Source organism: Meleagris gallopavo, chromosome 31, assembly GCF_905368555.1.
Source record: "Meleagris gallopavo chromosome 31, MGAL_WU_HG_1.1, whole genome shotgun sequence".
Taxonomy (NCBI): domain Eukaryota; kingdom Metazoa; phylum Chordata; class Aves; order Galliformes; family Phasianidae; genus Meleagris; species Meleagris gallopavo.
Window position 1 is genome coordinate 1,943,435 of NC_139434.1, and position 21,877 is coordinate 1,965,311.

General features: G+C 43.9%; 2 protein-coding genes across 8 annotated transcripts in view; both read right to left on the reverse strand.

The window, feature by feature from the left end:
- Positions 1-485: 485 nt before the first annotated feature.
- On the reverse strand, positions 486-14,180 carry ATF1 (activating transcription factor 1). Of its 5 annotated transcripts, XM_010720530.4 has the most exons (9): positions 13,413-13,849; positions 10,031-10,144; positions 9,858-9,934; positions 8,038-8,166; positions 6,169-6,269; positions 5,056-5,186; positions 4,315-4,494; positions 4,060-4,219; positions 486-3,300 (listed from the first exon to the last, which is right to left on the reverse strand). In XM_010720530.4, the coding sequence occupies exons 1-9, from the start codon at positions 13,435-13,437 to the stop codon at positions 3,156-3,158; spliced, it is 1,062 nt and encodes a 353-aa protein (XP_010718832.1). In that variant the 5' UTR covers positions 13,438-13,849; the 3' UTR covers positions 486-3,155. The 5 variants fall into 5 exon arrangements, with proteins under 5 accessions (XP_010718832.1, XP_085068558.1, XP_085068559.1 ...); XM_085212432.1 differs by lacking the exons at positions 9,858-9,934; positions 13,413-13,849 and adding an exon at positions 13,948-14,180; XM_085212433.1 differs by lacking the exons at positions 9,858-9,934; positions 13,413-13,849 and adding an exon at positions 13,948-14,179 and having other exon boundaries at positions 10,075-10,144.
- A 1,741-nt stretch (positions 14,181-15,921) lies between these two features.
- DIP2B (DIP2 acetate--CoA ligase B (putative)) overlaps positions 15,922-21,877 on the reverse strand; it is a 61,486-nt gene continuing 55,530 nt past the window's right edge. For all 3 annotated transcript variants that reach the window (XM_085212427.1, XM_085212425.1, XM_085212424.1), the window contains 5 exons: positions 21,700-21,757; positions 21,287-21,361; positions 20,641-20,818; positions 20,339-20,462; positions 15,922-19,824 (listed from right to left, as the gene is read on the reverse strand). In XM_085212427.1, coding sequence (XP_085068553.1) covers positions 19,572-19,824; positions 20,339-20,462; positions 20,641-20,818; positions 21,287-21,361; positions 21,700-21,757 — 688 coding nt within the window. In that variant the 3' untranslated portion in view covers positions 15,922-19,571. The remainder of the gene's footprint in view (positions 19,825-20,338; positions 20,463-20,640; positions 20,819-21,286; positions 21,362-21,699; positions 21,758-21,877) is intronic.

Genomic DNA, 21,877 nt, shown 5'->3' on the forward strand with positions numbered 1-21,877 from the left:
ATTACCATCTTTTCTGCTTTCTGCCTTATATCTGTTCTGACAGGAGAAGAAATGGTAACGACCTCGACCCTAATAGTGAAAATGAGTATAGGAACTGCACCAGCTGGAAGTGTTTTTCCCTACCCTACTTCTATGCTTTTCCAGCTGTCAGAAACGTGGTGACTATGGAATCCCACCGCGGCTCCGCGGATGGCACAGATGCTCCCTCTGCTGGGTGAATGTCAGCAGAAAGCACCATGGTTTCGGTTAGCAGAGGCTGAACTGAAGCAAATATTTGCAGAAAGACCAAAGGTGCTCCACTAAGGATTGCAGGACAGCACAGCACTGCGAGTGCCGGGAGGACACACGTGGGAAGAGACCTCTGGTGCTGCTTCATCATCACGCACTGCTTTCTGACCCCATGCTACACAACACAGACATTCAGAGCTGCTGCAGTCCTGTGTTAATCAAAAGCAAGTTGGGACAAGAAATAAGGAACATCAGAGTTATCTTTTGGCGACTTTATTTACCAAGGTCAAAATCTGCAACCATCTAATTGTTTTGACAAATATTTACAGTTCATATAAAGCACATACGTTGGTTTGGAACAAAACAGCAGAGCAGTGTTTGGTACTACACCTCTCACTCTCAGGATACAAATTTTGTTCTCTTACTGTTGACGTTTTGAAATAAATCCAAAATCAGTACTTTGTGATGAGTGATAACTTAACGAGCAAACCCGTGTTACTGGTGAATACCTCCATGATGAAAAATCCAGCTGCTCTTTCCAAAAGAGGATAAGCACTGCCTAACATTACGCCTGGCAGCACTCTGTATTTGCTCCACTTGCTGAAATACAGAAAGAATTGGCCACCATTTTTTTGTACAGTCTTAACATGTGATGACTTCTTTTATGATGATGATTCCGTATTACAAAAGAAGGTAAAGGAAGGACAGCACGCAGTGAGGATGAGGATACTGCACAGAGGAGCTGTCACACCAGTCCCAGCACTGCAGATCAGTCCCTCTGAAGTGTACACACAGAGATGGCAGACAGTGACAGTCCAATTTTGGAGGTGCTGAGCACTCCCCAGGAGCAATTTACTCATCTAATGGCTTTCTCAGCATTGCTTGCTCTGGCTGATGTGCAACAAAAGCATTCTTTTTGTGTCTGACATGACTGAGAACAGGACTGTACGCTCCAGTCTGGCCTAAAGGAAATGTGTTGTGGATGATGGACGCGTTCTATTCAGAAAGCCTGGAACAAAAATGCTTCTAAAGCCTGCTAACAGCGGGACTGTGGAGTGCAGCCTCTCTCACAGCACTTGCAAGCTCTGCTTGCTCAGAAACCCATGAGTTCAAAATGAGTAAAATAAAAACTGACCACAGGGAAAGCAGTACACATCCAGGGAATGAGCACATCGCCTAATTTCATTCAGGTCTGAGCCAGCACAGCACACACACGTAGCTCTAACACACGTAGCCCATAGTGCAATTCCTGCTGACAGCTCTGGAAGCAGGATCCGATCCTAACTATGGAGAATAGTGCATTTGTTCATCATGCAAGAAGCTCTGCGCACGCGTTTGTCTGTGTCACAGAATGGCAGAACAGCTGAGGTTGGAGGGAGCTCTGGGGGTGAGGAGGACTCCCAGCGCTGCCCACGTGGATTTTAACACCCAGAAAGAGCCCTGGTCACATCAAACACAACGCCTGCCTGAAACAAATCAAAGTGCTACCGACCAGAATCTGTGAGAGCAATCAGATCTAATGTGCAGATATTATCAACTGTAGGGAAAAAAGCCCCGATTCATTTTTTCCCCCAACACCCATTTCTTCTGTAAGTTGCCTACAGACATATAAAATTAATTCAAATATCTCCTACACCAAAGAGGATCTCATTTGACTTTGTGCTATCCATAAAAATATATGCTTGAAAATCTGGTTCACAAAATATTTCATTTGTTTACTAAAATGAAATATATAAACTGTCAAAATACGTATATAAACTTAATTTTGGAACTTGTAAAGATCACAATTCAGCTACAAAATATACCGACCGTCTACCTGTTTTCAATAGAGTATTTTCTTACAAAGATACCATTACTTTGCAAAATATCACCTACTTTACAAAATTAGTCCAGAAGTTTCGCACCACTTTCAGCATACAAACCATAGAATCTCATGAAACCCTTTGGTATTTTCTTCTGTTCTCTGCTTTATCGTACTTCTATTTGGTTTACGTCCCAAAGCACAGGAGAATCTCCAGACAGAATAAACAGTGCATATTTAATCGTGTAGGTAATCAGCACACCATTTCTTGTTCCATTATAGATGCCTACTGTGCCCAGCAACTAAAAACAAACCATTGTGAAATCATCCTCCAGAAACCTCTGTGCACCGTTCCTCATTCTACCAAACTGTGCTTTAAAACATTTGGATGTGTTGAGCTCTCTGAAGTCAACACCAATCCATGCACCCCAGGCATTTTCAGGGCTGCTCCTCTCGCTGCTTTCTGCAGATCCTTCCCTAATTTGATAAACACAGCAAACATTGAAGGAAAAAAAAAAGAAACAAACAAAAAAAAAACAAAAAGAAAAACCTGTAAAACTGTCAGCTGAAAAAGAGGAAACATAATTTATGCCTCGAGCACAGGATTAGCTTCTTATCACCTGCACCTGTAAATAGCAACTTACAGGTTCAAATTAAAATATTTACATACAGATAACTGAAAGGAAGAGCAAGGATTGAAAGAGTTAAGAAATCAAAACGTACACTGGTTATAAATGTTACTAACAATGTTAACTATGGCAAGGATTCCATTCCATCCACGTTTTAATTGAAACCAAATATTGTCCCCAGTATAAGAGGTAAAAACTGCCAGAGAAATTCTGATCACCTGCCTGGTAAAACGCCAATATCCTTTTGTTGTAGATGCAATCTTGACTGTATATAAAGTTTCCAGTTGAGCCAGCAGGAATTGTGGTGAGGTTTTCTTGTCTCCTTTTTGTACTTTGTCACCAACACGTTGTAAATAAAATCTATACAGTCTTTAGGTTGTGAAATCTAGGTAGAAAAGTTTCACTTTTGACCTTTCATCTAGTTAAAAAATTCAGTATAAAAAAAAAAAAAAATTCTCTGAAATTTCAACAGTCCACCAAAGTTTTACCTCCTTTTCTTACACACTTTTATGACAGTAAAGATCTTTCAAAGTTTTTAGCTCTTCAATTAGAGTTTTGTTCTGGTTTTCCAGGACTGCAACTCGGTTCTCCAGACATTTCACATATTCCTTCTTCTTCCTACGGCACTCTCGAGCAGCTTCTCTGCAACACAGAACAGAATTCACTGTTGTTTATCTGAGATTTGTCTCTTTTACCAGCATTACAACACTGACCAACACGAGGAAAGAACTGAAATCATGAACAAAACGAATGGAAAGCTGCACCACCACAGGTGGAAAGCGTGACATGGAGCAGTTCCTGGTAGCACACATCAATCTGCAGGGACAAAAACAAACTGTTTTCTTTAGATGGTGTGGGACAGACAGAGCACATGGCACATTTTGATCAAAACTTCTGATTTTTGGTCACTGTTTATAGCATATGATGGCAGCAGTGTTAGCCTACAACTGATCCCTGTCCTCTGAAGACACATCGACCCTGACGAGGAAAGGCTGAGGGAGCTGGGTCTCTTTAGCTTTGAGGAGACTGATGGGAGACTTGATTAATGTTTATAAATATGTAAAGGGTGTCGGGAGGATGGAGCCAGGCTCTACTCAGTGACACCCAATGATAATGGGCAGTGGTGAGAGCTGGAACATGGGAGGTCCACAAAAACATGAGAAAAAACTTCATGGTGAGGGTAACAGAGCACTGAACAGGCTGCCCAGAGAGGCCGTGGGGTCTCCTTCTGTGGAGACATTCAGAACCTGCCTGGATGCGCTCCTGTGTGACCTGATCTGGGTGTTTCTGCTCCAGCAGGGGGGCTGGACTGGATGATCTTTCAAGCTCCCTTCCAATCGCTGACATTCTGTGCTTCTGTGATCTCAGCACAATCGAGGCAGCCCGAGTGCACTCACATACCTGTTCTTCATCAGCCTTATCTCTCGTTTCAGCTGCGGATCGTCTGTCTTACTGGACTGTGATGTCAGGGTGACAGGAGATGTCATGACCACGGTCTGGGGGAGGGACGTGGTGGTCGGCGTGGTGCGGATCTGGTAGGTCTGCATGTCTCCTGATGCAGCTGTGGTGGTCACAGCATAACACGTCAAAACGTGGCAGAGTTACCAAAACACACCTGTGTCACTGATCAGCACTTGTAACCCATCACATACTCACTCTGCACTACCACCTGGTTGCTGGGTACGAGTATCTGCTGGCCATCTGATGTCTGTGCATACTGCAGGATTGTTGTCCCAGGCTGGGTCCCACCAGCATTCGTCATGGTTAAAGTCTGCAGGCCTTGCACTCCATCAGCACCAGCGCTGGCCAGCTGCAATCCATTTGCAGCAATGGCAACTTAAAGAGAAAGGGATATGCAAGAAAATATCTGTCACTGTACAGATAAGGCTGTAGAATGTACAACTCTTCCAGTCGGCAAATCTGTATCTCAACCCACTGCTGAAAAGCACTGCTAATTTCAAAAGGCTTTTAATGAACCCATCCCTGGGGCCAAGGGGGGAAAAAAGTGAAAAACAGCAATATGAACACCAAGGCCACAGAACACAGGGACAGGAGGTCCTCCAGACATCTCCTGCAGCCTACAAAGAGCCTTTTGGTGCAGATCTCAGGTATACAGTGGTACCCAATCACACCTTTTGGACTAAATCTAACAGACTGTTCTGTGCTTCATAAAAACATCCTTTGAACGCCTCGTGTGCAAAAATTAAGATAATAAAGCAGAGTTTAGACACCAGTCTAGTTTCAGATAGGAAACAGTACTAATGTTATTAACTATCAGATAAATAACCAAACCTTCTGAATTTCATCTTAGTCTCGAATGTATAAAAAACAGATCTGTATTTTACTGTAAGTTCAGCAGACATCTATGGAGGTAGGCACACATTTTGTACAACATACTGTACTGTCCAGTGCTTGTCTGGTAGATGGGTGTGGGAACAGACATGGACGTAACAGTGGAGACCCCAGGACTTTCCTCATCTCCTTTTCTATCCCTTGTATCTTCAGAAGAGAGATCTTTCAAAATTTTTCTATGGAAAAGAAGAGTTTATCAGCTGTAACAGCAGGCAAAGATCACAAATTACTGCAGTAATAGTTGCCATCTACTGTCCCTGTTTTGCTTTGCAGAAAAGAGTTTGAGGATTACCAGAATTTTGCATGAGTTGACTGCATCCAACTCTTTCTGTAATTACATTTCTGTAGTTTTTAAATTCTAGGTTTTTTATTTAATCACTTGAATCATTTCATGTGTTAAGAGCAATTCAAGACAGCTACTGATCTATAAGAGATCTGTATGTGCAGGTCAGTGCAAATCCCACATTTTCAGTAATTATCCTCTAAAAGCCTGAAATCCTTGGACTGGTAAACCTGCAGTGAGAACCTGCACCACACAGAGTAGATTTCAGTAACCTCCAGCGTGCCAAAACACTTCGTACTGAAGTCTGTCTTATACTGCAGCTGCATCACTTCATTTCAGTACAATCCTGCATCAGAGTTTCCACCACAAACATTTTTCCAGGGGTTCATAGCTGGCCTAGGAAGGGATTTTTCTGAGTTACAACTTGATACTCAGTTCTCTCAAGAACAAACCTTGGATACTCAGTTAAAACCAGTTTGCTCTGTCTAATGTCTGAATAAACAAGAAAGGAAAAGTAACCAGAAAGTTACTTCCGAAAAGTTTAAAGTAAGATCCCTTGCTCTGTCAGCACACAGTGAGACTGCTTACTTGTTCCCTGCATTTATGACATCACGGAGTGAAACTAGAGCTGATAAACAATTTTCCCTGGGCCACATCACCTCCAAGTCAACCTCCAGTCCGTTAAGTCAAAGTTTCCCTGCAGCAAACGATAGCTCACGTGGCATCCTCAACTTGTGCAGTGCACGAGCAGATCCAACCCATGTTTCAAGAGGAGGAAAACAACGCAGGGGTCGACGGAACAGAGAAAGCTGTCAGAAGAAGCTGCTCTTTTGGATTCAAGTATCAGCACAAAATAAAGTGTGTGCAGCACTTACCGGTAAGATGGACGACGCGCTAAGATCCCCCGAGCTTTCTGAGTAGAGCCTATGCTGTCTGATGAGTCCTGAGAATCCTCGCTCTCAGACAAAGAAGACACCTAAAAAACACATCCCATGTGGTTACCCTGTGTGCTACGTAACAGAAATGCAGAGCAGATCACACGTGTTAGTTTTGTATGAGCTACAGCAGCATGAAAATGACACAAATGCAGCTGATTACACAGAGGAAGAAAAAATGGTGGATTTCTAGACTCAGTGCTATCTAATTTTCATAGTCAAACAGAACATTTTCACTGTAAAAGCAAAGGATGCAAACCTATCAACTCCTTATAAAAAGAAAACTCAAGAGATTCTCCTACCATAAACTGATGAACTTCCACCATCTGAAGCCAACTGTTCTACGACTGCAGGATTAATCCAACCAGAAATTCTAAAACAATTTGAAGAAATAAAAATAAAACTCTTACAAACCCAACTACCTAAACAGCTGATGTGGCCTGCAGAGATACACTGCTCCCACAGATGGATTTGTCTGAGGAGACCGAGGGAACAGAAACCATTTATGTACAAACACATGAAATAAATGTTTTCTGCAGAGAGACAAGCAGCATGTTTTGGTGGCCAGAAGATGAGAACCAAGTGAAAATAATATTTAAGGCAGAAACATATCAGGGAGTAAGTATGCAAAGTGTTATCTCCAGCCTTGTCCCACTGCGTTCTCAGCCAGCTGCCAAGTGTTATTCCTTTCCTTGAAGCTCCTTATTAAATACAAGCTAACAAAACACGTATTTGTACTTATCTGTGTGCCAGCAACAAGAATGCACACAGCTCTGAGAAAAGCTTCTTTCACTTAACTGCTGCCACTGCCTCAGAGATAAAAAGCACAACCTACTATCAACACTTGAAAAAAAAAAAACCCATATTGCTCACGTATGACCTTTTTCCCTCTGAGCAACAAGGCCACAATGCTCATAAATTACCCAAAAATACAAGGGTACCTTCACTGGGGACCCTGCAGTCAGAATATAACAGGAAAGGGGCTCAAGACAGCCCAGTAAATCGGGTGCTGAGCTGTTTTCAGCAGGGTGAAATGTGTTTTCTTTTCCACTACCAGTTATAGCAACAATGGTAGCTGAAGAAGTGTCAGTGTTTTTTTTCTCATGGTTTATCAGTTGAATGTCACATGAATAGATAAGCACAGCTAAAAAGATGAGTAACCAAGGAGTGTTTCAGCACAGCTCTTCCACTCGCTTGGTGGATTGCTGCAGTTATTTCTCAGTGTAACTTCAGTGCCTTGCTGCCCAGAGGTCTCTGCAGCCCAGAACTGAATGGAGCTGTAACAGACTCAGCTGTCGCTCCCCAGGGCACCTCTCTGAAGTGGCTTGAGCAAAAATCACATGGCGAGTGAGTAAGCAAGCAGAGCAGTTGGGTACCACAGAAATGGAGTCACAGCACACGTGGTGAGCAACCACCAGCTCCCCCACCATCACTCAGGTCTGCCTTTTCCAAGGACACATTTTCTTCACTGGGTTATTCTGTGCTCTCCTTACTGAGTTACTGAAGCATGCTGGTTGCATGTCTGCTAAGAGCATTAGCTAGAAAGTTGTGGTCAGGTTTGTCTGCTTTTCTTTTTTTATAAAGGGAGGTAATATCAAACAGCTTAATTTCAGTGACAATTTTAGCAATACAAATAACTTCTACCTGAAATATTCAGTAAGAATGATGCATTCCCATCACCCTTTCTCTGCACTCTCACTATCTCTCACAGATACTTAGCAGACTGAGCTGCATCAGACAAGCCTTTACAAGTCTTCTCATGCACGTAGAACAGGATTCTTGGTTATTCAACAGACACTTTGTGGTTACCTGCACTGTTTGCACCTGGGGTGAGTGGATTACAGAAGAGGACTGCGCTGTCTGAATCACTCCCTGGACCTGGACTTGCTCTCCAGGAAGCTGAACAACTGTCAGAGGAGCAGGACCTCGCAGAGACATCTGCAACAAATCAGAGATCGTGAACAAGCACAGCTTCTGCAGCAGTCAGAACACATGAAGGAAAGCTAGAGGAGAACATGCATCAGCAGAAGCTTCTTTTAAGTTAAGCCCCAGAAGTTAAGATGTGCATTTTTCAGGTATATATCTGCATATGAAAAGGCTGAAACTGTTACTTATTTGCCTCAGGTGAGGGAGAAAATCAAATATGCATGATGGGCAAATGATTAAAATGCTGCGACTTAAATACAGGTTGTCCAAACTGAAGGACAACAGAGCAGAATTCCTCAGAACCACAATGCTGAGGAGAGCAGAGCACGACTGCTCCCATATTTCTCCATCAGTGCTCCCAGTTAAAGGCCCACATTTATAGCACTTCACCTTTGTCACAGGTTAGATTTCATCTCAAGGGCGACACCAAAGTCAGTAGGAGTTTGGGGCACTGAGATCTAAACCCAGACGAAACTATCAACAAGTCCCAGGGCTGAGATCAAACCAACAGCACCAAAGCAATGCAGAAGGTGGCACAACTCCTGTGCACATCGGGCTTCTTGCCCTTTTTTAAGCAACGCCATGAAGCCGTTGTGCAAAGATATCCAAGATAAGGACTGACAGGAGCAGAGCACAGCAGAAGCTGACTGATCTACTTGGAAAGGCAAGGCAGAAGGGCGGTATGAAAAGTATCAGCCATGAGAGTAAAGAAATGAGGCAAGGAACACGAGCTCTGGCCAAGCAAGCAGAGCAAAGAGCAGATTTTTCCGAGTAAAAATTACGGCATCTCTTAAAATATTTTGCTTCTTAATGTTTTGCAACCATCGATTTCAATTAATGTTGTAGCTGAAATCTAGGCTTAATTGGCAAAACTTAATTACTGCTGCTGCTCCTGTATAAAAGACTGTAAAATAAATCACGTTCTATTAGGTCTGCAGAGGATTTCTGTGTGGATTTTGCACGAGCCTTTGTGCTTGAAATTCATCAAGTTACACACGCAGATGCACAAGTTTCCTCACCACACCTCTCCACCAGCTTTATTAATCTGCAGTGTGTGACAAGATGAAGGAATCCTTAAAACTCACACTGATAACTTTGCATTTAATACTACCTGTAGTGCATCACAATATCAAGTTGCACTGGCATCCTTATGTAAAACCAGATCCAAAGATCAGCCCACTGCAGACCAACAGCAGGACGCCTGCTGGAGCTCTGCAGTCTTTGACTCATGCAGTTATCCAAGTTTTACATCAGATTTAAAACGCTTCCATAGAGTACACAGCGGACAGGCTGCAAAACATTGGTTCACAAGAGTGCTGCAGACTTTACCTAGAGAAAGGTGCTTCAGATGCAGACATTTGAATCACGAGGAAGTCAGGTTAGAGCTTTGAATGTGATGTTACCTCCAGGAAACTATGTCAAATTTCCAACTCCATACGCTTTATCACATTAAATATATTCATGTTGGGCTAAAATCCAAGTGTTTCCATGGTGCTGAGCACCCAGAACTGCCATTGCTACAAAAGGAGCTGCAAATGCTTCTTCTGAAAAAAAATGAAAGTCAGGCCCTCGATTCGTTACCGAGCAGCTCCTGCAAGTCAGGCTGCTGGCCGTGTCAGAGCACATTCCACCCAACCCAACTGTTGGGCTGCATCTGCCCATCTCACTCACACGACATTAATTTTGGTTTTCTGAATACACACCCTTTTATTAATTGTGCTGTCCATCAATATGTATATTTCTCTCAACCTTCTCTCGTTTTTTCCTTCTCCAAGTGTTTCTAAAATTCAAGAATTAATACAGTTTGTAGCACGTGTGAAAAAACCATGGCTCTTAACCACCTCAAACGTTTGCCGAGGTTTGGCCCAGGCTTTACCTGTTGAGCAATATGAGAGAGCTGAGCTGCCTGCAGTGCTGTACCTTGTGCGGCCGAGGGCTGGGAAGGCGGCACGGAGCTGCTGCTGCTCTTGTGCACCTCTTCCATAATCAGCTACAAGAGAAGGAACAAGTTAAATTAGTTAACAGTAACTTGGACCAGGAGGTGGGAGCCCGAGCGATGCTTCAGGAAGTCTCAGCGCGTGGTGCTTTTAGCCTCACTTGCACCTTTTTAATTAGTTCAATTAGCACGCTGCCTCCCCAGGCCTCAGAGCAGCACAAAGCAGTGTCTGTGATGGCCCAACACGGCTGAGTTCTGATCGCTGGCACCGCCTCAGGCCCAGAGCTGAACTTTGCTGTTAAAAACATTTACCGAATATCCCGAGTTTTGGTGAAAACGCACCATCAGATCACGACATGTGGGAAGAAAACCTAAACAAAGCAGCTCTTAAAGAAAATGATTTTCCCAACGTTTCGCCGAGCTCGCAGCCAAATCCATCTTCCAGCAGCTGAAGGTACAGAAACACAAATCAGGAATTCAAAGAACACAGAGCTGAGTTTGAAACCCCGCGAGAGTAAATGGGTCTCAGTATAACAAACCAAGTAACGCTTCTCTCCAAGATCTTATATATAAGATCTCCAAGATCTTATATTTAACTGTTCAACACGACCTGACAACAAAGCCCTCCCCATGTTGGGGGATACGGTGATGTAAAAACGCCTGCTGTTGGGTGGGGTGAGTGGGTGGACCAGCCGGGAGCAGTAAGAGATGATCGGTGAGCGTTAAACATTTTGTCACAGAAGGTTTCAAACTGTTGAGAGGACAGTTGCTATGAGACTGGAAATTACATTTCTTTCTGTGGAAATGTGAGTCATTGATTTTTCCCTACTGAGATAAACCACAGCTCTCTCAGCCTGACGTTTACTCAGAGGGTAAAAAGTCAGCACGCACCAGGAGCGGCGTTCGTTCACGCAATGAGGAGTCCCGGGGCAGAACTCCTCAGGAAGTCACTCAAACCTGGGCTTTATGGAGGGATAAGTGAGGAGAGGGCAATGCCTTGGTGCTACACGAAGCTGTGTCCTTCCCAGTGCGGGACAAACACCCTCAAACACCCAGTCCAGCTTCCCACTGTGCTCACTGCTGTGCAATTCGCCCGTTGATTCAGCTGCAGCAGCACGAGGAAGGCTGAATTGCAGAGTGGGTCCGTAGGAGCAGTGCTTGAGCTGCAGCCAAGCAGCCCCATGCGCTCCCTTCTCCCATTGCTGCTGCTGCAGAGCTCACTTCAGCGTCTCAGGGGCTGTCTGGCTTTGTTTTTAAGGAGATAAAATAGAGAAGTGAAGGCATTCAAACATCTCAAAGCTACAAAGAACAGAGAGCAGAATGAACTGCACCCATCGCAGCTTTGTGTACCCCCTCCTCTTGCTTCACCAAGGAAAATCTGCATTTTGCACCTGGGCAAAGGGAGATACGTACCAAATGTCACCAGTAAACAGGGCACCGTCAAACTGAAATCCAGTCAACAGCAAAAAACTAGCATAAATTTCCAGTGCTGCAGAAATAACCCATTCATTTCTGTAGTGCTAAACCACATTCCCCGCTTCCCCCACTCCTTTACTGCTTGTCTCTGCTTGGCTGTCCCATGAAAACTCGCAACAACAGCAAAACTGACTGCAAGAAACAATGAAACTGATAGAAAACCACTCAAAATAAACAAACTGGGGAGAGAGCACAGAAACCTATGCTGATCTTTCTCTGAGAGGTGTGAAGTTGTACTTACAGGAATAAAGCAAACAAAATATTTCCCATTACAAATGCATTTTCTCAAGTTCATTGCAACGCTACTTGCTCGGCAGAAAGGTTCAGCCAACATCCATCAATTTCGGTAAAATAAAAGAGATTTGGCAGACAAATTTCACATGGTGAAAGTTATTCTTGCATTTTATACCCTCCATGGGATGGTACCCTCCACGGTCAGCCTCTGCACTCTGCCTGATGTGCCTCTGTCCTGCCACAACAACCCACGCACCTGGAAAACCAGGAACTTGGCACAGGAAGGGCCTCAGTTGAACACCTGGAATGCTGATTGCCATCTCTCAGCTCTCAGAAATTCAGTTCCAGCGAAAAACCTCAACCTGAAGCTCTCAGCTCAGAAGAGAAGTACTGAAGATGGGAGATAGGAAGGCTGCAGCCTTCACAGCGCAGCTACAGCTGCCTCCAGCAACAACAGAACGTGCATTTATCAGAACTGGCTGCATAGTTTTGGGGTGAAGGAAGAGTTTTGCACCATGAGGGGACACAGAAGGGTACACCTGAGCTTGTAGCACTCTCCATGAAAACCACTTTTTATCATTAGATGGGCAAGATTGATGCTTTCCAGAACAAAACCTCACAATCACTTTAATTTACGTGAAAGGATACTGCAACGGCAGCACTACAAAGAATGGATTTGTTTGAAAAGTTCTGAGAAGCGACCGCTACCACTTCCAACTCCATTTCAGATGTGAGTTTGGATTCGTTGCCTCAGATGGAGCCCCAAAGCACAACTGGGGGACAACGAATGAAACCACAGAATACAAAAGCTGTGCATAAGGCAAAGCACTGCGAGCTGCAGCGTGGGATCACCAAAGGAAGAACCCACCTTCTTAAATCTAACAAGTGGAAGGCCTAAATTATACTTCAGTATTGAAATGCTGTAAGACACTATAAAGTCAGAATTCAAAGAATAGTGGAGACTGAGTTTTCTCTTCCAGTGCTAAGTGTGGAGTCAACTCTTTGAAAGGGTGGATAACAGCAGGACAAGGGGAAATGGTTTGAAGCTGAAGGAGGGAAGATTGAGGTTGGATCTCAGGGGGAAGTTCTTTGCTATGAGAGTGGTGAGGTGCTGGAACAGCTGCCCAGAGAGGCTGTGGATGCCCCGTCCATCCCTGGAGGCATTCAGGGCCAGGTTGGATGGGGCCCTGGGCAGCCTGGGCTGCTGCGAGATGTGTAGTTGGTGGCCGTGCATGTGGCAGGGGGGTTGGATCTTCACAATCCTTGAGGGCCCTTCCAACCCAGGCCATTCTGTGATTCTGTGAATAATCAAACATGGGTGGATATAATCACAGAAAACAATTTCAACCATCTGGTGAAAATCCACTCCACCAACTGCTGAAATTTTGGATTCCTTAATGCCTCAAAATGCGCCATCCTCACAAGCAAACGTTTGTGGCTAAAACGCTTTCTGCTTCACCTACAACGAAGACGCTTTAGGAAAGCGTTTTTCATCCAGAAGACGGACAGAGCTGCAATTCTTTTTTTAGGAACCACTCAAAGCAGTGAAGGACAGCGCATCCCGTGCACTCAGCCAGGAGGAGCCCCGAGTCAGACTGCCCGCTCAACTCACAGCCTTGGCACCGAGCGCTCCTCATAGCTCCGGCAGGCCTTTCCACGAGTGCTTCCTTCCACTCTGCCCCCCGTTTCTGCCTCAGCAGCGCTCCGAACACGAGAAACAAAACCCCGCAGCCTCCGCACGGACGAGGCAGACGGCCCCGTGGGGACCTCGGGATTTGTGTGAGGGAAAACGTCGCTGAGATCGTTACGAAACGACACCGCACGGCCACCTGAAAGCGGCCCGGGGGCTGCGGGGCACAAAGCGGATGGAAACGCGCGTCCGGCCTCAGCGCCACAGGACCGCCACCTCTGCCTCGCGGAGCCGCACGGGGAGAGGCCGCCCAGCAGCTACGGCCCTCCGCGCTCCCCAAGCCCCGCAGCGGGGCGAGCCCGCAGGCGGGGCCCGTGGGGCCTCAGCGCCTGGAGCGGGCCTAGGCCGCACCCCACGGCCGGCGCCGAGGGGAGCGGCGCGGCCTGGCCTAGGCCCAGGGGCGGCGGGGGCGGGGCGGGGCGGCGGGGAGGGGGCGGCCTCCTTCACCCGTTCTTACCTCAGAGGCCCTCCAGGCCTCGCCGGTGGCCGCGCGTGGGGAGACCCGCAGCGCCCGTCTCCGCCTCAGGAAAGCGGCGCCGGCGGCATCGTAAACACGGAGGGCCCGCGCGGGACGCTCGGGGTGGGCGGGCTGCGACCATAGAGTCTCCGCGGAGGCCTCGCCTAGAAATCCCCACCATAGAGTTCTCACAGCGCAGAGCCCCGGAGGCGGGGGCTAGAGCGCCGCTCTGGCACCACCCACATCCGGCTGTTCCCGAGGACGGGGACCATAGAGAAGAGGAGGCAGAGCGCCGCTGCGGCCCGAGGGCGGGAAGGCGGTTGAGGTGGCGTGCGCAGGGCTGGGCGCGGCCTTCTTCTCCACAGAGCGCCGGGGCAGCGTTCGCCTAGCGAAAACGAGTAAAACCTTCTCTTTATTTTCAACTGTACAAATTCAGGCGTAGAATAAAGCACAAAAGTACACTGGCGCTGGCTTTCACCACAGCAAAAGGCACGTTAAGAGATAACGACGTGTTGTAGAACACAGACCTTTGCCCTGTAATTTCTGGCTGACTTTTTATTTATTAAGAACAGTTCTATTACTGAAAAGGAATTTCAGGCACTGTTTTAGCCTTAATTAAGGACAAACGTCCATGGGCAGGGAGGATTTTGAGCACCCCGGGGTGATTTTAGGGTTTTCCCTCTGCTGCTCACAGTTGTCATCAAGACAAAAGGTTGTGGGGTAGCAATGGCTTTTCATAGTAATTCTCACAGCACATAAAGGAAATTCTGTTCTCTAATCTCCCCTGGAAGTCCCTCCCATGATTTTCAATGTTTCTAACAGCTGTCCCAGCACCAAGCATAAAAAGCAGCGTTAAAAGGGTTCTGATCAAAGCTTTGGTCCAATATGAAAGCGTTGTAGAGAAGCTCCTTATCAGATGGGTGCCAGAGATCACAAGCATTGAATAGGTGACACCAGCACCTGCCTGTGCCATTGGATATCATAAGAGGGCAGGAGAACGCCCAGGAATTCCCTGCTCCCAGGATCAGGGTGCTGGAGCCAGGCTCCAACCTTCAGTTTCCCTGTAAGCACCACCACTTTGCTTTGTTACAATGCACCCCATCAAAAACACCCACAGAAGTCAACCAAACCCCCCAGACAGGAGTTGATGTGGGCATGGAGGAGGTTGTAACGCTCTCCACAGCAAAAGCTCAGGATTCCTCTTTCTGAGGACGACTCAATGTTTTACCTACACCTGTAGGTTGTACTGGGAGGGTAAGGTATCTCATAACATGCCTGAGCCACGGCTGTGACAACCAAAACAAGAATCTTCAGACACCCAAGAAATCTGATCACTCAAATCTAACATTTATGAAAAGATTTATTGGCTATTTCAGTTTCATTAATTGAACAATTCTAAGATTTTTTTTTCCTTTCATTTTCCTTTAGAGGTTTCCCAATATTAATAAAGATATACTGAAATGTGCACAGGAGAAACCACTGTAAAACTGGCATTTGTACTAAATAATGTGTTTGTGTATTCGTACCCAGAGCCACGTAACCACTAACAGGCACGTACATCAGTGGTAGCTGCTGTTAGATGGTCATAATTACATCCTCTGGTAATAAACTGTATCTTAAAACACTCGTAGATGTTAAGTAAATCCTGATAAAAAAAATTCCACTGTTAGTTTTTGACAGCAGAGATTCTAGTGTTCAATCTCAAGTGCCACCAGGGCACGTCTCATCAGCTCACTATGGAGCCTTACACAATTGCTTTGTTCTTCCAGTGAAGAGAAACCCCCAAATCCTGATGGGAATTGCCATGGGAGTGCAGGGAGCTCAGCTATTCACAGGCTCAGGTCTCATGCATTCCTATGTGAAGCAACCTAAGCAAAAATACAAGTTCTCCCTTTCAGAGGCATAAGTGCTAAACAATCTTGGTTCTTTACAAAATCCTTCAGGGGAACAGCAGATAAAGAATTAAACGAGCAATCAGGCATCAATATTTATTAACACAAGACAAAGGAAACACAATCAATGCGTTAATGGAACACTGTCCAGCCAGATGTTAAATTTAAAAATGTATATCTAATCTAATTTTAAATAAATAAAAACTTTTTACATAATTACATAATGCTGTAATCTGAATTTGACAATGGTAAATAGGTTGACAGAAATTAAAGAAAAATTGCATTTAGGGCTAGAGTTGATCATTTTTACAACCTTTTTAGGACAGTTAGTATGACACATCTTAATTACATTTATTTAAACCAGAGATGCAGTGCAAATGTTAACGAAACAGGACTCGAAATTACCTGTACCCAACACATTTTGCTTAGGGAGTATTCATAAACAGTAAGACATACAAAATATTTTAGTTCCAACTGGTAAAAATTCCTAGTTTAAGTTTCATTGCAGCTGGTAGCTCGGAATCTGACAGATGGCAAGAGGAAATTATTTGTCCTCTGCAACTGGGTAAGCTGCAAAGCCAAACAAGCATGGGAAGTCTGCTGCTTGGGACTCACCACTTAATTCAGCAGTTATGGAACAGAACCCAACTCTGAACCTGGACACATGACATCAGAATCTTCAGTGGCCCTGCAAGTTTAGTGAAGTTAAATATCTCAGTTCTCATAGACACCAAGCAAGCATTTGAAAGTGAAATGGTCACATCTCTTGACAGCCCTCCCAAGACAATCAAATAATCATTTATCAGTTTGGAAGAACAAACTGACCCTGACCTCAAAGAGGCTAGCAATGAAAAATACTTAGCACTTAGTGCTGTACAGTTAGTTACCTCACAGGGATGTTGTAAGGATTAGGTAATATCCTCATCTACAGATGAAGAAACTGAAGGAGTGAAATGACCTGTTGAAGGCCTTGTGGCAAGTCATTAGCAGAGCTGGAGTTAGAAATCAGGGTTTCCAGATTCACAGCTCCATACTTCTTCCTTCCTCTCCAATACAGTTTTTCACTGCGCCAAACACAGACAAAAGCATTCAAAGAAATCAAACCCAGCCAGCTTTATCCGTCACTCACTGGCAATCAAGAGTAGAATGTTATCTCGTTCTAAGGACAGGACTGTAAATTTAGTTCTCAGAGAAATGTAATATACCAGAAGATAAAGATTAAGAGCACGCAGTAAGCTTGTGAGACAGAAGCCCAAAATTTGAGAAACTATCCAATACTTCTCCATATAAAGACCAAAGGAAAAAAAAAAACGAGTCAGGTGTGCCGTTCAAAAAAATTCCATTTCACAAAGTCAATTTGCCATGTACTGAGAATCTCTGATCAGATTAATATATCCACTTTTTATTTCTGAAAAGAAAAAAGGGAAGTAAAATAAAATACTAGATCTGTACTTTAAATCCATTTCTGCGAACAAACGAGGGGTTTGCTGAAACAACTTCCCCAAAACTTTAATCTCAGTAAGAAAAAGGCCCTTTGTTGCTTTTTTCATGAAATATGCAACAACAAAGTGAAGCTGCACTGCAGGTCGCTTTGCTGTGCAAGAAAAATAAAAAAAAAGTGGTGCACAGCTGAAAAAGCAACTTCAGTGCACTTCACACTAGAAATAAGCAGCTGCAGTACCAACTGTATTAATCACAGTTACACCTGTTGCTGTCCTTACACTGTGGCCAGTTTGTTAAAACTAAACATACCAAACTTCATGTAAAGGTGTTGTAGGATCATGCTGTAAGGAATTAGACACCAGCGGCAGAAAACCTGTCACATCCACACAGCAGCACAACACCACAGAACTTTCATCTGCTGTCTCATTACAGGGGCAGACAGGAAAAAATAAACTGATACATGCTGATAAACTGAACCATTTGCAAACAGCTCAACTCGAGACGTGCCGCAGAATCTCGCAGTTTCTATTTCGGCACTGAATATTTTCCAAAAATATTCAGAACTTCCCATCTGTGTTGCAGTACTCCTGTCCTCAGAGCTAACAGAATGCATCAGGAGTTGTTCAAGAACCAAACTGTGATTTGCTTACGGATCCGCCAGGTTCTGCGCTGATAACTGCCACAGGATCTTCAGAGCTCATCCTATAAACCTTTTAAAAACCACCTACAAATTTGGGACGAGGTAATGAGGAGCATTTTAATAACAAGTTTATTTACACTGTATACCGTATTTGACTCAAAAAACCCTGCTGCAATATCTGGTATCAACTCTCATTGCTTCCAAAATCGTATTTCCTTAACACCCATAGGAATTTAGAATATTATTCAGGATTACTTGAATAAAGGTCGTTCTGAGTCAGAGCATAAACGCCATCTCTCCCTTCAGCCCAGCGTGCAGTCGCTCCCTGGCAGCAGGAAGAACTTGGACCTGCTGCTCTACAGCTTCTGCTTCTTTATGTTGACCAGTGTGAAAGCTAACACAGCATTCTGAAGGTTGGGATGTTAATGTTAACGATGCATTTACCAGAACTGCTGTTGCATTTTTACGCCTCCTTCTGTAGTAGTAGAACTCTCAGCCAAAACCCCAGAAATATCAAATTGCTTCCAGGGAACGTTTGGAAGGAATCTGGGTCACCATCTCCCAGCTTACAGCAGAGCTCATCTACTGCGATTCTTGCTATACCCCCAAGGGAATTGGATGGAATAATGACTGAACTGCACAAACAGTGAATTTAACTGCATGTTCATCCATAGGATTTTTTTCCTCCTTTAAACACGAGGTTTCAGAGTGGAGGCAGAGACTGTAACTCCAGTGCATCATTTCAGTCAAGCATTTTGGACTTAGCACTGCGATTTCTACCAGATTCAATGCAACTCTTTAAATATCTCAGCCTCGTTTAGGAAGATGTGCCTTTAAATCATGGGTTTCTATGTGCTACGACACGCTTCTGGCCAGCAATAAAAGACTACATACTGAAAGAAGAAAACTTGTGTGAGATCTTCGTATCTCACATCAGCTGTCTAACCAAATGGAATTATGCTAAGGACCACAAAAGTTACCTGTCCTTAATTTCTACCTTCAGCTGTCATCATTACCCAAGTTAATTTTCTATCTAAGTGAATTATGTATAATAATATTTACATATTTAAAATATAGGCAAAATTCTTTTTTAAATTCAAGAAATATCTATCTGAATAAGTAACTCTTAGATTCCGTAAGTTATTGATTTGGTCATGGCACAATTTTAAATAAGTTGTGTGATCCCACAGAATGGATAGCTACAGTACAGATGCAAAGTACATTATATAGTAGGGAACTGCAGAACTCCAATGACCCTCCTCTTAATAGTTTATTATCTTAACTAAATAAACCCTCCCCTTAGAGAATCCTAAAACAGTATTAGATAAAAATACAAATATGTACAACAGATGAAAAAAGTAACACTACTGTAAAGGCCTTAGGAATTTTGTAGCTCACATGCTTGTCAACTTTGCATTTGCTATAAAGCTAATAGTAAACCGTTACAAATGTTTTCCATTGTCTACCACATTTCCTTTTTTCCATTGGTAGTTAATGTGATCTTAATATCACAGGATGAGATGAAGGGAATATGGCAGCAATCTCAAACTTTATATCAAGTATTAGTAATTTTCACCAGCTTCATTTCTACGGCCACCCTTTGTCGTTTGGTGGACCCATAAAGTTTCTGAGCATCACTCCCCCACACACTACATGTTATAAGCAACATATATGGGGTCTAACTGGTCAGCTAGGAAACTGTCACGGAGGTGCATCCGTTGTTTCTCCCCCCTGGAATTGATAGGAATAACTCCGGGATCAACTACCACCACCACTCCCACAATGAGATAATGTTCTTCCAGGACCACGTTTGTAACCAGAGGAACTAAATCCAGGGCCTCCTGTTCACAGCCACACAGCTCCACGACGACCACGAGCAAGTTGGTCCATGTGAATACAGCACTGAAAGTTACAAAGAACAAACAAACAGAAAACCTAGTTATTTTCACAAATATAAAAAATGCAGAGTTTCTAATTTTTTTCCTTAGATGGCATTTACCACCTGATTTGCATTGCACTACCAAGTAGCATAACTCCAATGAATAACCAGTGTCAGTATGTCAAACATCAGTTCAGACACAAATCAACTTGACAAATGAATTAATTGCTGCCTTCACTGACTTAAATATAATCACAGAACTGGAAATTGTAATTTCTATTTTGAATTAAGGCTTGTGAGACAAGATTCACAGTCAGTCAGCCCAGTGTTATTCTTATCTATGGATGGGAAAGGAGATGTATATCAAGATCACACAACTTGCTGATGGTAATACACAAAAAAAAAAAAACTATCAGACTTTGTCTATGTTCCGTGTTTACAGGTTTTTTTTCCCCCTTATTAAATCCTGCATCCTTATGCAAACACTGCTACGTTCCATCTATATTAGGATGAATTCATTTTCCCCTGCTGCTTTACCATTCAGCAATGCTCCTGTGTGTCCGAGATACAGACGTCTCGATATCAATTGGGTGGTAACGCAGCCCCCTCAGTTCCAGAGTTTCATCCAGTGCTCCAACAACATACAGTGCATCATGGCGCTCTAGAGAGGAGAAATCAGAAATGAAATGTATGCACACTACGAAAACAGGAAGAGGCAGACAGAAAATGGCATTTGGATAGAAGTCAAGTGTCTCCTTTACACAGGTACGTTGATGAGAACTTATCCATGATGGGAGAAAACTCTTCATTTGAAAGATAAAGACTCGTTTCTGCCCTACCTCCACTGGCAGCTGTAAGTTCTGTCCGACGCACAAAACCAAGGTACCCAGTCCGAGCCCAGAGTGTCTGAGCTGCATCTCCAAAGCTCAGACGAGTGTTGAAATGATCAGCTTGAAGGGTTTCGTTGTCGTAGATGGTGTAGTAGCCACTGGCTGTGTGTGGGCTGTTCACCCAAATCTGCAGAAGTGGAAAAACAGATCCGCAAGTTACAACAAAAGGGCATCTTTTTCATGTTTAAATAAAGCAAATAATAAACTAACAAAGAGGGTCTCGTTAGGTATGAAGATGGTTAAGGCCTTCCAGGTCCAAAAACGTTTCACATTTAGCTCAAACTGCCAAGCATCCTAAAAATGGATCTTGCAGATATCCTTTGCTAATAACATTAAAATGAAGATATGGTAAACCTGTGGATTTTTATAATTTCAACACAGACTGAATATACTGTTGTGTTATTGAGATAAGCAAGAGCAAAATATAAATTAGATTGTTTAGAAGCCAGTCATACGAGCAGAAATGCTCCGGCAGTAATTCAACTTAAAGAGGTCCACAGGTATTGGCTACCATCAACTTAGATAATCAAAGAGAGAATACGGATTAAGAAGCAGACAGCAGAAAAACTACCCAAAAAGTAACGTCTGTGCTTACCTCTCCAAGATGAGAATCTCCAAGAGGTCCTTTTGTCTCAGGATTAACAATAACCACTTTGACTCCAGGTAAAATCTAAAAATCATAAGAGGGAATATGCAAATCAGTTTGTGAATTATCTTCACCCACAACTAAAGCATCAAGGCTGTTCATTTGTTTCCACAAAGGCGTGGTTTCACCCATGGAAATCACTAACATGTATAAACAAGCTAGGGCATGTACGACGAAGCACTATCAGAACAAAAGTATTTCCTGTCTGGAGAGCCACACGGGTAAGGCATTCTACTCCATTATAAATCAAAGTAACCTTTCAGAGGAGCAGTGTAACCAGCACTCCTCATGCTATGCCACAAGGCCACCGCTACCAGCTGCATGTCAGCATCATGAGGGGTAGGGCAGAAACATGAAATTACCTTCCCAGATTCCGAAAGCAGCAGACTTTGTGGAGCTCCTCTTTCCACCAGACGTACTCTGAAGTTAAAGAAAACACAGTCAGGGAAAGAAGAGAGCTGAAATCTACTGAGAGGAGTGGTAACTCAGTACTGTTACAACATATTATAGATGAGTTACTTGTAAAGCAAACTTACTGTA